At 37.0% G+C, this 15,003-nt stretch overlaps 1 protein-coding gene across 1 annotated transcript in view; it reads left to right on the top strand.

Moving 5' to 3' along the window:
* Positions 1–15,003, top strand: part of CSMD1 (CUB and Sushi multiple domains 1) — a 2,005,298-nt gene that overhangs the window by 603,074 nt on the left and 1,387,221 nt on the right. The window contains exon 3 of the mRNA XM_043454305.1: positions 10,978–11,090. Within this exon, the coding sequence (XP_043310240.1) occupies positions 10,978–11,090 (113 nt within the window). The remainder of the gene's footprint in view (positions 1–10,977; positions 11,091–15,003) is intronic.

Raw genomic sequence — 15,003 nt, 5'->3', positions numbered from 1 at the left:
ACTTCTATTGAGTGGAATTATAGTTGCCTCATTATTTTATGTGAGACAAGCTATGCTCACATCAGTCTTGTTTCTGCTGAGCTTCTCGCTAAATTTCTTACTATTCTTCCTCTAGCTTCACCACATTTAATACTCAAGATGATTGCATTGATATCAGCAATTTGAGTATGTTGAATGATAGTGTAGTATGCAATATTTTGGATCTGTTTCTAAGTGCAATTCATTCTAGTAATTTCTTGAGAGATGTAGGAATAAACTTGTTCCATTCTGAAACTCACATTTCTACCAAGTGAATATGTACTAAGAATATGGAAGGGCTGCCCCAAATTGTCCTCACTTTACTTTAAAATCACTCAACTTTGACAGGCATGCTCTGACATACACTGTCAGATATGTGAGAGGGGGGATCTCTTTCTCCAAGTAGGAAATATAATAAGTGAGATTCTATAGGACAGCAGGCATGCAACTAGAAAAAGGAAGAGACAGATTTACCAGGGGGGCAGAAAGAGATGTTTGGACCTACACTGCATTAAGCAGTCAAGTCACTCAGTCATGTCAGACTCTTTGCAACACTATGGACTGTAGCCTGCCAGGTTCCTCCATTCATGGGATTTTCCAGGCAAGAGTACCAGAGTGGGTTGCCATTTCCCTCTCCAGGGAATCTTCCTTACTCAGGGGTCAAACCCAGGTCTGCCACACTGCAGGCAGACTCTTTACTGTCTGAGCCACCAAGCAAGCCCAACACTGAATATATTCCCCTGAGAATGAAATGATCCTGTCAGATTTCTCATTCAAACCCACTCCCTTTTCTAACCATATTTTTCCTATTCCCACAAATGATTCAACTAGGGCATCATATGAAAACCCAGTGCTCTGAATAATGATGCTAAGATTATTTTCTGACAGTGACAATCATGTTTCTGAGTCTCACTCGATGAAGAAGCAGGTCAAATGGGCATATGTTGTGTGTTAGAAATGGGGAGGGGAAGGAGAATTGGGGACTGGAGTTTCCTTCTTTCCTGTTTTCATTGACTCCCACTGTGTGGTACCCTGATGAGCTATATCTAGAGATGAAGTAGAGTATAAAGGTCTAAGCATACATGGATGGCAGCATGATAAAAAATTTCAGAGGTTGCATATGGACAGAATCTGCAGTGAGGCTACTATAAAAATCCACATGTCGGATGATTTAACTAGATGTTAAAAAAAGACAAAAAAAGAATTAGTTCTTAAGAACATATGTTTTTCAAAGGAAGATAACACTGAAATTTATCCCCAGGGTCCTCATGCATAGGATATGAGTGATGTATCAACTACTGTTTGTTTAGTCATCCAGTCATCTCCGACTCTGTGACATCATGGACTGCAGCACACCAGGCTTCCCTGTCCTTCACTATCTCCCAGAGTTTGCCCAAGTTCATGTCCATTGAGTTGATGATGCCATCCAACTATCTCATCCTCTGTTGCCCCATTTTCTTTCTATGCTCAATCTTTCCCAGCATCAGGGTCTTTTCCAGTGAGTCAGTTCTTCCCATCAGGTGGCCAAAGTATTGGAGTTTCAGCTTCAGCATCAGTCTTTCCAGTGAATACTCAGGGTTAATTTCCTTTATGATTGATCCCTTTTGATCTTCTTGCTGTTCAAGGGACTCTCAAGAGCCTTCTCTAACACCACAGTTCAAAAGTATCAATTCCTTGGCCTTCAGCTTTCTTTACGGTCCAACTCTCACATGCATACAGGACTACTGGAAAAAACATAGCTTTAACTAGGCGGACCTTTGTTGGCAAAGTGATGTCTCTACTTTTCAATATGCTGTCTAGGTTTGTCATAGCTTTTCTGCCAAGGAGGAAGCATCTTTTAATTTCATGACTGCAGTCACCACCCACAGTGATTTTGGAGCCCAAGAAAATAAAGTCTGTCACTGTTTCCACTGTTTCCCCATGTATTTCCCATGAAGTGGTGGGATCAGATGCCATGATCTTAGTTTTTTGAAAGTTGAGTTTTAAGCCAGCCTTTTCACTCTCCTCTTTCACTTTCATCAAGAGGCTTTTCAGTTCCTCTTCATTTTCTGCCATAAGGGTGGTGTCATCTGCATATCTGAGGTTATTGATATTTCTCCCGGCAATCTTGATTCCAACTTGTGCTTCTTCCAGCCCAGCATTTCTCGTGATGTACTCTGCATATAAGTTAAATAAGCAGGGTGTCAATATACAGCCTTGATGTACATCTTTCCCAATTTGTAACCAGTTTGTTGTTCCATGGCCAGTTCTAACTGTTGCTTCTTGATCTGAATATAGGTTCCTTAGGAGGCTGGGAGCGTGATCTGGTGTTCCCATTTCTTTAAGAATTTTGCACAGTTTGCTGTGATCCACACAATTAAAAGCTTTCATGTAGTTGAAGAAGCAGAAATCGACGTTTATTTGGAATTTCATTGCTTTTTCTGTGATCCAGCAGATGTTGGCAATTTGATCTCTGGTTCCTCTGCCTTTTCTAAATACAGCTTGTCCATCTGAAAGTTCTCAGTTCACATACTGTTAAATCCTAGCTTGGAGAATTTTGAGTATTACCTTGCCAGCATGTGAAATGAGTGCTGTTGTGTGGTAGTTTGAACATTGTCATTGCCTTTCTTTTGGATTGGAATGAAAACTGCCAAGATTTTCATACTCAATGACATGTTTGCAGGGAGACCAAAAATGAGTCCCTCACTGTCATTGCTGTCACATTCCTCTCTCACCGTCGGTGTGAGGGGTAAAGTCTATAACCATTGGACCGCAAGTTTAGCCCTTGAATGTTCTTAATTGATTAACTAGAACAGGTCATACTCTCTACTGCCCTCAACCAACATTCGACCTCATTCATTAGATCTCACATGTGAATGAGTTCATGCTATTTCAGTGATTTAAAGTGATTTAAATTATTTTTCGACATTTTCCCTTCTTATTCACAATTCGTTATACAGTTCATTAAAGAAAACTCGAATGAGTTTATTTTAACATGTTATCACATTATTTGGGCTTCCCTGGTGTCTCAGTGATAAAGAATCTGCCTTCCAATTCAGGAGATATGGGTTCAGTCCCTGGGTTAGGAAAATCCCCTGGAGAAGGAAATGGCAACTCACTCCAGTATTCTTGCCTGGGAAATCTCATGGACAGAGGAGCCTGGTGGGCTATAGTCCATGGGGTCGCAAAGATTTGGGCATGACTTAGTAACTAAACAACAACAATAATAAACCACATTTTATACTTAAACTTATTTAAAACTTCAAAACACACTATCACTAAATAAAACAATCCTCAACATTTTTCTGTTAACTTTGTTTTCAAGCTAGTGAGAAGATGTTTTATTATTTAATACTCTGTGTTTTATTAATTAGATGATTTTTATCTCTCTATATATTTTCTTAAGTGCCTCTGCTCCAACCACTCTAATCTTTGTTTTGTAAACTTCTATATTTGAGATAATCATAGATTTACATGCAATTGTAAGGAACAACACAGATTTTTTGTATACTTTACCCAGTTTATCCAAAGGTAACATCTTATAAAATGGTAGTAGATGGACACTACCAGGATATTCACCTTGAAACTGTCCAGATGCAGAAGATAAGAATCCCTCAGTGAAGTGAAAGTCACTCAGTCTGTCTGACTCTTTGAGACCCATGGACTATATAGTCTGTGGAATTCTCCAGGCCAGAATGCTGGAGTGGGTAGTCTTTCCCTTCTCCAGGGGATCTTCTCAACCCAGGGATTGAACCAAGTCTCCCACATTGCAGGCGGATTCTTTACCAGCAAAGCCACAAGGGATGTCCAAGGATACTGGAGTGGGTAGCCTATCCCTTCTCCAGGGGATCTTCCCAACCCAGGAATTGGACTGGGGTCTCCTGCGTGGCAGGCGGATCATTAGCAGCTGAGCTATGAGGGAAGCCCAAGAATCCCTCACATGATCCTTTAGTGGTAATGCTCACCTCCCTCCTGTCCCAACCCCTCCTTAATTATTGGCCACAGATAACCCACTCCCCTTTTCAATAAGCTTGTCTTTTCAAAAATGTTGAAGTCAGACAGTATGTAATCTATTTTAGATTGACTGTTTTTCTACTCTGCATAATTCTCTGGAGAGTCATCCAGGTGTTAAAAGTCAATAGTCCATTTCTTTTTATTGTTGAGTAGCAATACATGACATAGATGTTCCACAATTTGGAAACCATTCACCTCTTGAAGGACATATGAGAATCCAATGGACAGAGGAGCAGGGCAGGCTATAGTCCATGAAGTCACAAAGAGTCGGACATAACTGAAGTGACTTAGTGTATATGTGTGTATACACACACACACACACACACACATTCATATATATTCTTCTACAGATTTTGTGTGAGCATAAATATTCAGTTCTCTGGGGTAAATATAGCTCAGGAGAACCATTGCTTGGTCGTATGATAATTGCATGTTTAATCTTTTAAGAAACTTGTCACACGGTTTTCCAAAATGACTCTGCCCACTAGTGATTTATTAGCAATGCATTTTCTCCACACTCAAGCCAACGTTTGGTATTTTCACTATTTTTCATTTTAGACCTTGTGAATAGCTATGTAGTGATATTTCTTTGTTTTTTAAATTAACATTTCCCAAATGGCTAATGATTTTGAACATCTTTTCATGTGCTTATTTGGCATCTGTATATTTTTTAGATGAAATGACACTTAGTTTTTTGCCTGTTTTCTAATTAAATTATTTGTTCTTTTTCTATTGAGTCTTTTAAAGTGTTTTTTTTTTTTTTTAATATATTGTAGACAGTTGTCCTTGTCATATACATGGCTTGCCAATATTTTCTAGTAGTCTTTAGCATGTCTTTTCACTTCTTACCTGTGTCTTTCACAGAGTGAAAGTTTGTAATTTTTATGATGTCTGATAGATCACTTTTTCCTTTTATGGAGTGTGCATCTGGTGTCCCCTCTAGGAACTTTGGCTACTCCAAGACTGTGAAGGTTTCCCCCTGTTTCCTCCTAAAAGATGTGCACTTTTACATTTTACATTTATGTCTGTGATCAATATTGAGTTACTTATTCTATAGGACATTGGACTTCTGTAGGGTGTTACATAAAGTTTTTGCTTGTGGACTTCCAGTTGTTCAGACACCATTCATTGAAAGGCTTTCAATATTCCACTGAGTTTCCTTTTTACCTTTCAAAAATCATTTGGGCATATTTACAGGAGTCTGAGTTCTCCTTTGATTCAGTGATGGATGAGTCTGCCCTCTGTCAACACCAAGTGGTTTTGTTTACTGTAGCTACAAAACAAGTCTTAAAAACCAGTGTACTGATTTATTCATTTTCAAAATTTCTCCTATTTTATTCTTTTTCAAAATTGTTTAAGCTGTTCCTTTTTTTCTCTGGCTTTCCATTTAAATTTTAGAAGAATCTTATTTATATCTAAAAAAAATCTTGCTGGGATTATGATGAAAACTGTCTTAAACGTACATAAAATTTGGAGAGAGTTGACATCTTTTCAATATTGAGTTTTCCAATCTCTCAACATAATATATTTCTCTATTTAAATTTTTATTCATTTCTTTCTTCAGCTTTATACAGTTTTCAGGACAGTCTTGTACCTATTTTGTTACTTCTAAGTATTCTTCTGGCTGATTGTAAATAGCACAGTATCTTTAATTTTGGTGTCCACATGTTCAGTGCTAGCATGTATAAATAAAATTGAATTTTTTGTGTCTATTGTATATACTACACACTTGTTAACTTCAAGTATTAGCTCTAGGAGTTTTCTTACAGATTCCTTGGCATAACATGTATAGATAATTGCACCATTTGCAAATAGATGGGATTTTATTTCTTTCCTTTCTGATCTGTATGCTTTTATTTCTTTTTCTTGGCTTATTATGCTGGCTAAGTCTTCTGGCACAGTTTTGAACAAAAGAGATGAAATCATACATAGCTTTCTGCCTGTTCTCAATCTAGGGGGGAGCATTCAGTCTTCCCTCAATAAATATAATGATAGATGTAGGTTCTTTTGTAGGCAATTACTGTCAAGTTGGAGAAGTTTTCAACCTCTGTTCATATTTTATTAACAATTTTGTCATAATTTCATATTTAAATTAGTCAAATGTTTTTTCCTACATGGATTATTCCAATCATGTGATTTTATTCTACAGCCTGTTACTATGGCAGATACATTGGTTGATTTTCAAGCACTGAACTGAATATATATTCCATGAGTAAACCCTACTTGGTCTTCTTGAATTCATATATATTGCTTACTTTATTTTCATATATATTCATATATATTGCTTACTTTATTTTCTCTTATTTTGTTAAGGATTTTCACATCTGTACCTATGAGGGATATTGTTTTTTTTTTTGTTTGTTTGTTTGTTTTTCTGTCTTTCCTTTGTCTATCATTGGGATCAGAGTATCTTAGCTTGGTCTGCTACAACAGAATGCCAATAGATTGGGTGGCTTAAACAACAACATTCACTTTCTTGCATTTCTAGAGGCTGGAAATCTATGTGAGGGTGAGGTATGGTCAAATTCTTGTGAAGACATTCCTCCTAACTTATAGATACCTATCCTCTGGCTGTGTGCTCACACGGCCTGCATGTGGAGAAAGGAAAGGGAGAGGCTTTCTCTTTTGTCCTCTTCTTATAAGGCCACCAGTCCTGTTGGATTAGCATCTCATCCTTATGACTTCAGTTCAGTTCAGTTCAGTTGCTCAGTCATGTCTGAATCTTTGTGACCCCATGAACTGCAGCATGCCAGGCCTCCCTGTCCATCACCAACTCGCGGAGCCCTCCCAAACCCATTTCAATCGGGTCAGTGATGCCATCCAACCATCTCATCCTCTGTCGTCCCCTTCTCCTCCTGCCCTCAATCCCTCCCAGCATCAGGGTCTTTTCCAATGAATCAGCTCTTCTCATCAGGTGGCCAAAGTATTGCAGTTTCAGCTTCAACATCAGTCCTTTCAATGAACACCCAGGACTGATCTTTAGGATGGACTGGTTGGATCTCCTTGCAGTCCAAGGGACTCTCAAGAGTCTTCTCCAACACCACAGTTCAAAAGCATCAATTCTTCAGTGCTCAGCTTTCTTTATAGTCCAAATCTCACATCCATACATGACCACTGGAAAAACCATAGCTTTGACTAGATGGACTTTTGTTGGCAAAGTAATGTCTCTGCTTTTTAATATACTGTCTAGGTTGGTCAAAACTTTCCTTCCAAGGAGTATCTTTTAATTTCATAACTTCAGTCACCATCTGCAGTGATTTTGGAGCCCAAAAAAATAAAGTCTGATACTGATTCCCAGTCTATTTGTCATGAAGTGATGGGATCGGATGGGATGATCTTAGTTTTCTGAATGTTGAGCTTTAAGCCAACTTTTTCACTCTCCTCTTTCAATTTCATCAAGAGGCTCTTTATTTCCTCTTCACTTTCTGCCATAAGGGTGGTATCATCTGCGTATCTGAGGTTATTGATATTTCTCCCAGCAAACTTGATTGCAGCTTGTGTTTCCTCCAGTCCAGCGTTTCTTATGATATATTCTGCATATGAGTTAAATAAACAGGGTGACAATATACATCCTTGATGTACTGCTTTTCCTGTTTAGAACCAGTCTGTTGTTCCACATCCAGTTCTAACTGTTGCTTCCTGACCTGCATACAGATTTCTCAAGAGGCAGGTCAGGTGGTCTGGTATTCCTATCTCTTTCAGAATTTTCCACAGTTTATTGTGATCCACACAGTCAAATGCTTTGGCATAGTCATTAAAGCAGAAATAGATGTTGTTCTGGAATTGTCTTACTTTTTCAATGATCCAGCAGATATCAGCAATTTGATCTCTGATTCCTCTGCCTTTTCTAAAACCAGCTTGAACATCTGGAAGTTCACGATTCACATATTGCTGAAGTCTGGCTTGGAGAATTTTGAGCATTACTTTCCTAGCGTGTGCGATGAGTGCAATTGTGTGGTAGTTTGAGCATTCTTTGGGATTGCCTTTCTTTGGGATTGGAATGAAACTGACCTTTTCCAGACCTGCGGCCACTGCTGAGTTTTCCAAATTTTCTGGCATATTGAGTGCAGCACATTCACAGCATCATCTTTAAATAGCTCAACTGGAATTCCATCACCTCCACTAGCTTTGTTTGTAGTGATGCTTCCTAGGGCCCACTTGACTTCATCTTCCAGGATGCCTGGCTCTAGGTGAGTAATCATACCATAGTGATTATCTGGGTCGTGGAGATCTTTTTTGTACAGTTCTTCTGTGTATTCTTGCCACCTCTTCGTAATATCTTCTGCTTCTGTTAGGTCCATACCATTTCTGTCCTTTACTGAGCCCATCTTTGCATGATATATTCCCTTGGTATCTCTAATTTTCTTGACGAGATCACTAGTGTTTCCCATTCTATTGTTTCCCTCTATTTCTTTGCATTGATGGCTGAAGAAGGCTTCCTTATCTCTCCTTGCTATTCTGTGGAACTCTGCATTCAAATGGGAATATCTTTCCTTTTCTCCTGTGCCTTTCACTTCCTTTCTTTTCACAGCTATTTGTAAGGCCTCCTCAGACAGCCATTTTGCTTTTTTGCTTTTCTTTTTCTTGGGGATGGTCTTGATCCCTGTCTCCTGTATAATGTCATGAACCTCCATCTATAGTTCATCAGGCACTCTGTCTATCAGATCTAGTCCCTTAAATCTGTTCCTCATTTCCACTGTATAATCATAAGGAATTTGATTTAGATCATACCTGAATGATGTAGTGGTTTTCTCCACTTTCTTCAATTTAAGTCTGAATTTGGCAATAAGGAGTTCATGACCTGAGCCACAGTCAGCTCCCGGCCTTTTTTTGCCACTGTCTAGAGCTTCTCCGTCTTTGGGTGCAAAGAATATAATCAGTCTGATTTCGGTGTTGACCATCTGGTGATGTCCATGTGTAGAGTCTTCTCTTGTGTTGTTGGAAGAGGATGTTTGCTATGACCGGTGCATTCTCTTGGCAAAACTCTACTAGCCTTTGCCCTGCTTCATTCTGTACTCCAAGTCCATATTTGCCTGTTACTCCAGGTGTTTCTTGACTTCCTACTTTTGCATTCCAGTCTTTTTTGGGTATTAGTTCTAAAAGGTCTTGTAGGTCTTCATAGAACCATTCAACTTCAGCTTCTTCAGCATTACTGATCAGGATATAAACTTGGATTATCATGATATTGAATGATTTCCTTGGAAATGAACAGAGATCATTCTGTCATTTTTGAGATTGCATCCAAGTACTGCATTTTGGACACTTTTGTTGACTGTGATGGCTACTCCATTTCTTCTAAGGGATTCCTGCCATCAGTAGTAGATATAATGGTCATCTGAGTTAAATTCACCCATTGCAGTCCATTTTAGGTTAAATCAGACCTTGACTCTTAAGGCAGATAAAATAATTCCTCTGTAAAAACACCCAGGCCTAGACATTTCTTCTGGGGGAGTTTTAATAGTTACAGGGTTATTCACATTGATCTAGTTCATCGAGTAAGTTACAGTCCTATATGTGTTTAAAGAAAGTAACCAGTTTCATTTTAGTCTCAAATTTATGGCTATAGCTTTTATGGCATTCTTTTTTTTAATGTGAGGTTTCGAGTAAAATCTGCTATTTTATTATTAATATTAGATATCTGTGTCCTATCTAATCCTGCCCATTTTTTTGGAGCAGGGCAGGTCATTTGTGCTACATTTTATTTTTCTGTTAATTTCGGTTAATTTTGTTTATCTTTTCCAAGAGGAGGCTTTGTTTCGTTGTTTTTCTGTTTTCATTTCCACTGATTTTGGTGTTTTTAATTTTTTGCTTTCCGTTGGCTTTTTTTTTTTTTAACTATCCCTTTTCTAAGCTCTTGAGATGGGCACTTGGATTACAAATATGAGAATTTCCCTCCTTTCTGTGTGTGCCATTCCTTCCCATCTAAGCAGTGCTGATTTTGCTATCTTGGATTTTGTATTCTCATTCAGTTTAATGTATTTTTAAAAATTACCTTGGCACGTCTTTGATCCAGGGATTATTTGGAAGTGTTCTGTTTAGCAGCTGGCAATTGTCCTTTCATTTTTCTCTTATTAGCTTCTGGTTTGATTCGGCAACTACAGTGGTTATAATCAAGCATTTAATACCATAGGCTTCCTGGCAAGACAGAATTTCTCCTACTAGGAATGAATGTTCAAGTTAGTTTTTTTTTTTTTGAATCATAGGTTTGTGTTCAGACTGTACTAAACCATGCATCCGTAGAGAGACTGCTTAATTAGCAAGCTTTAGGTAAAATATAAACTGATGAAACATCTCTTTGGCCTTTTGAAAAGCTCTTCATTTGTAAAGTATTGTGCATATCATTATACTAGTTCCCTTCTTCAGAGTTTTGACATTATCATTGTTAAGATATCTAAATGTATCCCAACTTAGTGATAGTTGAAACATATATCTTACAATCTAAAAAATCTCTCTTGAAAACAAAATATTAAAATCAATGCATTTGACGTCTGTTCAAGGCAATCATTGACTCTTATTCCTGATGCTGTGACTAGTATGTGTTTCGTTTTCAAGAGAAACTGATCTATTGTATGGAAAGAGTAAAAGATAAGCATAGTAATGATGAGATGTGACAATACATTGATTAGAAAAATAAACTCAAAAGCACATGGAATGTTAATTTGTGTTGCAGGTATAAGGTTGAGTGCATTGTTTTAAGTTCCATGCATTATGTTTAGACAATGCCATATTGTACATTTCCTTCAGGAAAGGGTCTTTTCAAAAATTGTTCAAGTACGCAAGTTCTGGTACTGGGATGTACTTCATTTCAATGAACTGGCAACACCTGGTGTACGGATCATATAATTGTTCAATGACTTACGTCAATAAGTAGGCCACGGTGGAAAGAAGGATTGAGTGGCTGCATCACATAAGCTTCAATAACACGTTCATACTTTTTAACTATATTCACGTCTTTTTGAAATTCAGGTTATCGGGATTTCAGCTGCCTTCCTCCATCGTCAGCAGCGGTTCCATCCTTACCCTGTGGTTCACGACAGACTTCGCTGTGAGTGCCCAGGGATTCAAAGCGCTGTATGAAGGTAAGATGCTCGCTACGCACCACCCACACCCACTTGCAGGCGGCTTCACACTGGCCAGGAAGGCTGTTCACACAAACCAAAGTTGCTGCTTCAAAGGTGGTTTGATTGGTTCAAATGTTTGACTTCTATGTTTTGATGCTGGGAGAATGCTATTTACTGTGATGGCTCAAATTTCTGGCACAACACATGTGTTGACAATATTCCTTTGTTGCTAGAGCTTTTTCATTGGAAGAATGGTTTTCTTTTGACATGTGGCATTGAAGTTTCGAGTATTTAGGATGTTAATTGAGAGTGTTCCTTTTTTCCAAACTTAATGCAGACAAGCTTTCTTAAAATAATTGTTGGACAGTAGTATTCAGAGTTGGTGCCTAGGTAAAGTGAGTTTCATTAGATGAGTTTTGGTGGTCAAATTTGAAACTTCGAATGAAGAAAGTAATTTCATTTGGTGCTTGCAAGGCATGGGGGTTGTGTTTCTTTTTTTTTTTTGGGTGTTTTCAGATTTTGTGCTGAGGTGACTTTAGGGTCTCACTGTCATTGTTGACTGCTTTGGGCAGAAATTTCAAGAAGATAAAGGAGATTTCAACCTTTGATAGAGGGAATAATATACATGATTGCAAAATATTCAATTTTAGGAAAGTGCACTCCTAATATTGTAAGTATAAGTGCCGAGGTCTGTTTAATCTTGTTTCACATAGATATTTTACTTTTTCTCTCATGTGTAATACAGAATCTTTTATTTTTAACATAAACTCTGAAGCCCATGAATTGAAAAGGGCTATGTAGGGTAGGGGAGAAGGCAATGGCACCCCACTCCAGTACTCTTGCCTGGAAAATCCCATGGACGGAGGAGCCTGGTAGGCTGCAGTCCATGGGGTCACTAAGAATCAGACACAACTGAGCAACTTCACTTTCACTTCTCACTTTCACGCATTGGAGAAGGAAATGGCAACCCACTCCAGTGGTCTTGCCTGGAGAATCCCAGGGACAGGGGAGCCTGGTAGGCTGACGTCTATGGGGTCACACAGAGTCGGACACGAATGAAGTGACTTAGCAGCAGCAGCAGCATGTAGGGTAGGGGTAGGCCCAATCCAGTGACTGGGCTTCACTTAGTGAGCCTTCCTGGATTAAGTCACCTCTGTGTGTGTTCCTCTTTGCAGTACTCCATACACTTTGGCAAAATTCATTCTTCTTGAGAAGATAAAATCTTCACATGCTTTTTGCAACTGAACTTAGCTACTATGCAATTATCAGAAAATACAAGGTTAGAATGTCCTCTTTGCAAAGGAATATAAACAGAGCAGTTCACCCTTTTATTTAAGTAAAGTCTTATGTGGAATGATGCTTAGAATTTTATACTAACTCTGACTACAGTTCTTCCAGGTCACTGCTTTTATATATAAACGTGCATCCGTTGCCTGAAAGAGTAACTCATCTTTAAGCTCATTACTGACTACCTGGGGATCATTTAATCTTTGGAAGAGTAACAGGCTAGTTCAAGGTTAATAGGTGCTACTAGCTTTCTGATTTGCTTGTATCTACCACTTCCTGTATACCCCAGCTTCACATAATTTCTTTCTCACTTGACATTACAAAAGTGTTTCTGAAGCAATCTGTACTCGCTACTGTGAAACAGAACTTGTCCAGTCAGCACATATGGTATTTCAGAAGGTGGGTAATGCTTCAACATTTTAGAAACCTTGGCAGTTTTCTTTCCCTTTCTGACAAAGTTGATCCTTAATACCATGTTTTGGTGAATTTTATAAGATAAATGTTGCAGAAACTCTACTGACGCTGAGTGACTGCCAAATGAATAATTAAACTGAATCTTTCTGGGCTGTTGGTGGTGGTGTTTGTGGTTGTCATCATGGCATGGTGAAAAATGATTGGTGAGATGGGCTTTGTTGGGAAAATGTTTATGAGTTATCAACAAAATTGGGAAAATGATGAGAAAAACAGAGCTGTGAGTTAAATGCATTTTTTTAAATGTTGTATGAAGATGTTTGAAATTTTTGTTTTCAATAGTTGCATTACAATATAGTCTGATATTTACAAGTAAATACAACTCATTATTTTGAAAGCAAAGCATTAAAATAAAAGTGCTTTGTTAGCAAAATAAAAATCATAAAATATGCAATATCTTTATTTGTAAAATATTTTTATTAGCTTACAGATCAACTGATAAAATGAATTTGTATTATCTGGTGAAATAAAGTTAATTGCAGTCTAAATAGAAGATTAAAGATGAGAATTTTTGCAGAAGAGACTAAAACTTTGTAAATATCAGCTGATTTATCAGTATCATTTCACACAGGAAATTTATACACAACTATAACTTACCAATGCAATGGTGATGGGAAAAAGTGAGATTTATATTGAGAACAGTGTATAAAATATTCAGATACACCTATTCAGATATAATATTAAGCATAACCAATGAGTCAGAAAAATATCTAAAGTTGTTTTGGAACTAGAACATCAAATCCCACTGGTTTTTATACTGACAACACTGTCTTCCAAGTAACTAATAAAAAACAAATAATACAATAAAATGTCTATGTCTTATCCAAGACCTCTAGGGAAAATTTGAATTAAAATTTTAATGCTAAATCAGCTTCAATTTTTTCTCTAGTTCTTAAATTATTACCAATTTTTCCAATTAAAGTAAGTATTTATTTAGTATTACCAGATTGATGTTTAATTTTTTATTTCTATTTATTTGTTGAATTGGGAGAAAATCTTCCAAACTTAAAAAAAATATCTGTTTACACAAGATAGCTTAGTAATAAACTTAACCTGGGCTTAATCTGGGCACTGGACTTTATAGTTTGCTGACAGTATTTTGGAATAAGTACTATTTACATAAATTGTTATTCATACATGGAGATATTAAGCTACCTAAGGAATATGGAAACAGTAAATTAAATTATTCTAATTAATGTGTTCAGTCATTGAATTTAACCTTGAAAATTAAATGGAGATATTTATACATGTCTCACTAACATTATTCACATATAGTAATTAGCTTTTTAGGTAGTGGGTAAGTTTGTAGATTGTTGATGAAATCAACATATTTTAACCCATAAGTACAGAATAATAAAATTGAAGCTACTACTTTAATAGGGTATTTTATAAAGTTATATTTCCTAGTTCTGTCACTGAACATTATTCTTCATGGCCAGCCAAAGAATTTGCATGATTTTATTTGGTAAATTTATAAGAAATACATTGGGATTACACATAATTTACAATGAGATGAATTACTATCAATATTCCTATGCTTGTCCAATGTTGAAGGCTTAGGTATATAAATAACATTCATTTTTTTCTACCTTCCAAGTTTTTTTCATCAAGATCTCAGTTACTGAAATAAAATTATTTATATCATCACATTTATTTATGACTTAAGAAAAAAATCTTCCAGGAGGTCAGAAACTTTACATGGCATGTCAAGACATGAAAGATATTATGTCATGATAAATGTGTGACAGGCAGTCATGAGACTTAAGGACAAAGAGAACAAATCCATTTGATGACATGTGATAATCTAGAATTGTGCTCCAAAGAACCTGTCACTCTGATGATTTTATCTGTTTCACTTTTTAAAAGGCGAGTCTTCTCTGTTCTAATATTTTGTCTTACTAGTGACAAAGTGAACTAAATATTAGAAACACTAGTGAATGTATGATGAAAATACTTTCACTCCCAGTTTTTGGTTCTTTAATTTATTTTTAAGTGACACCTCTCTCATTAATGCACATCCTGAATATCATGTCAGATGTTTCCTGAATTACTTGGCAATTTTTCATACATTAACTTTCAATAATTTTAGTATTGGTTATATTTTAAAATTTTAGTTTCTTTAATACTAATTATTTACTATGATTTAGATTGACTTTTAAGATATTTTTGCAGG

The sequence above is a fragment of the Cervus canadensis genome, chromosome 31 (assembly GCF_019320065.1).
Source record: "Cervus canadensis isolate Bull #8, Minnesota chromosome 31, ASM1932006v1, whole genome shotgun sequence".
In the NCBI taxonomy this organism is placed as follows: domain Eukaryota; kingdom Metazoa; phylum Chordata; class Mammalia; order Artiodactyla; family Cervidae; genus Cervus; species Cervus canadensis.
The sequence above is the reverse complement of the archived record's forward strand: the minus strand, read 5'-3'. Positions and strand labels throughout refer to the sequence as shown.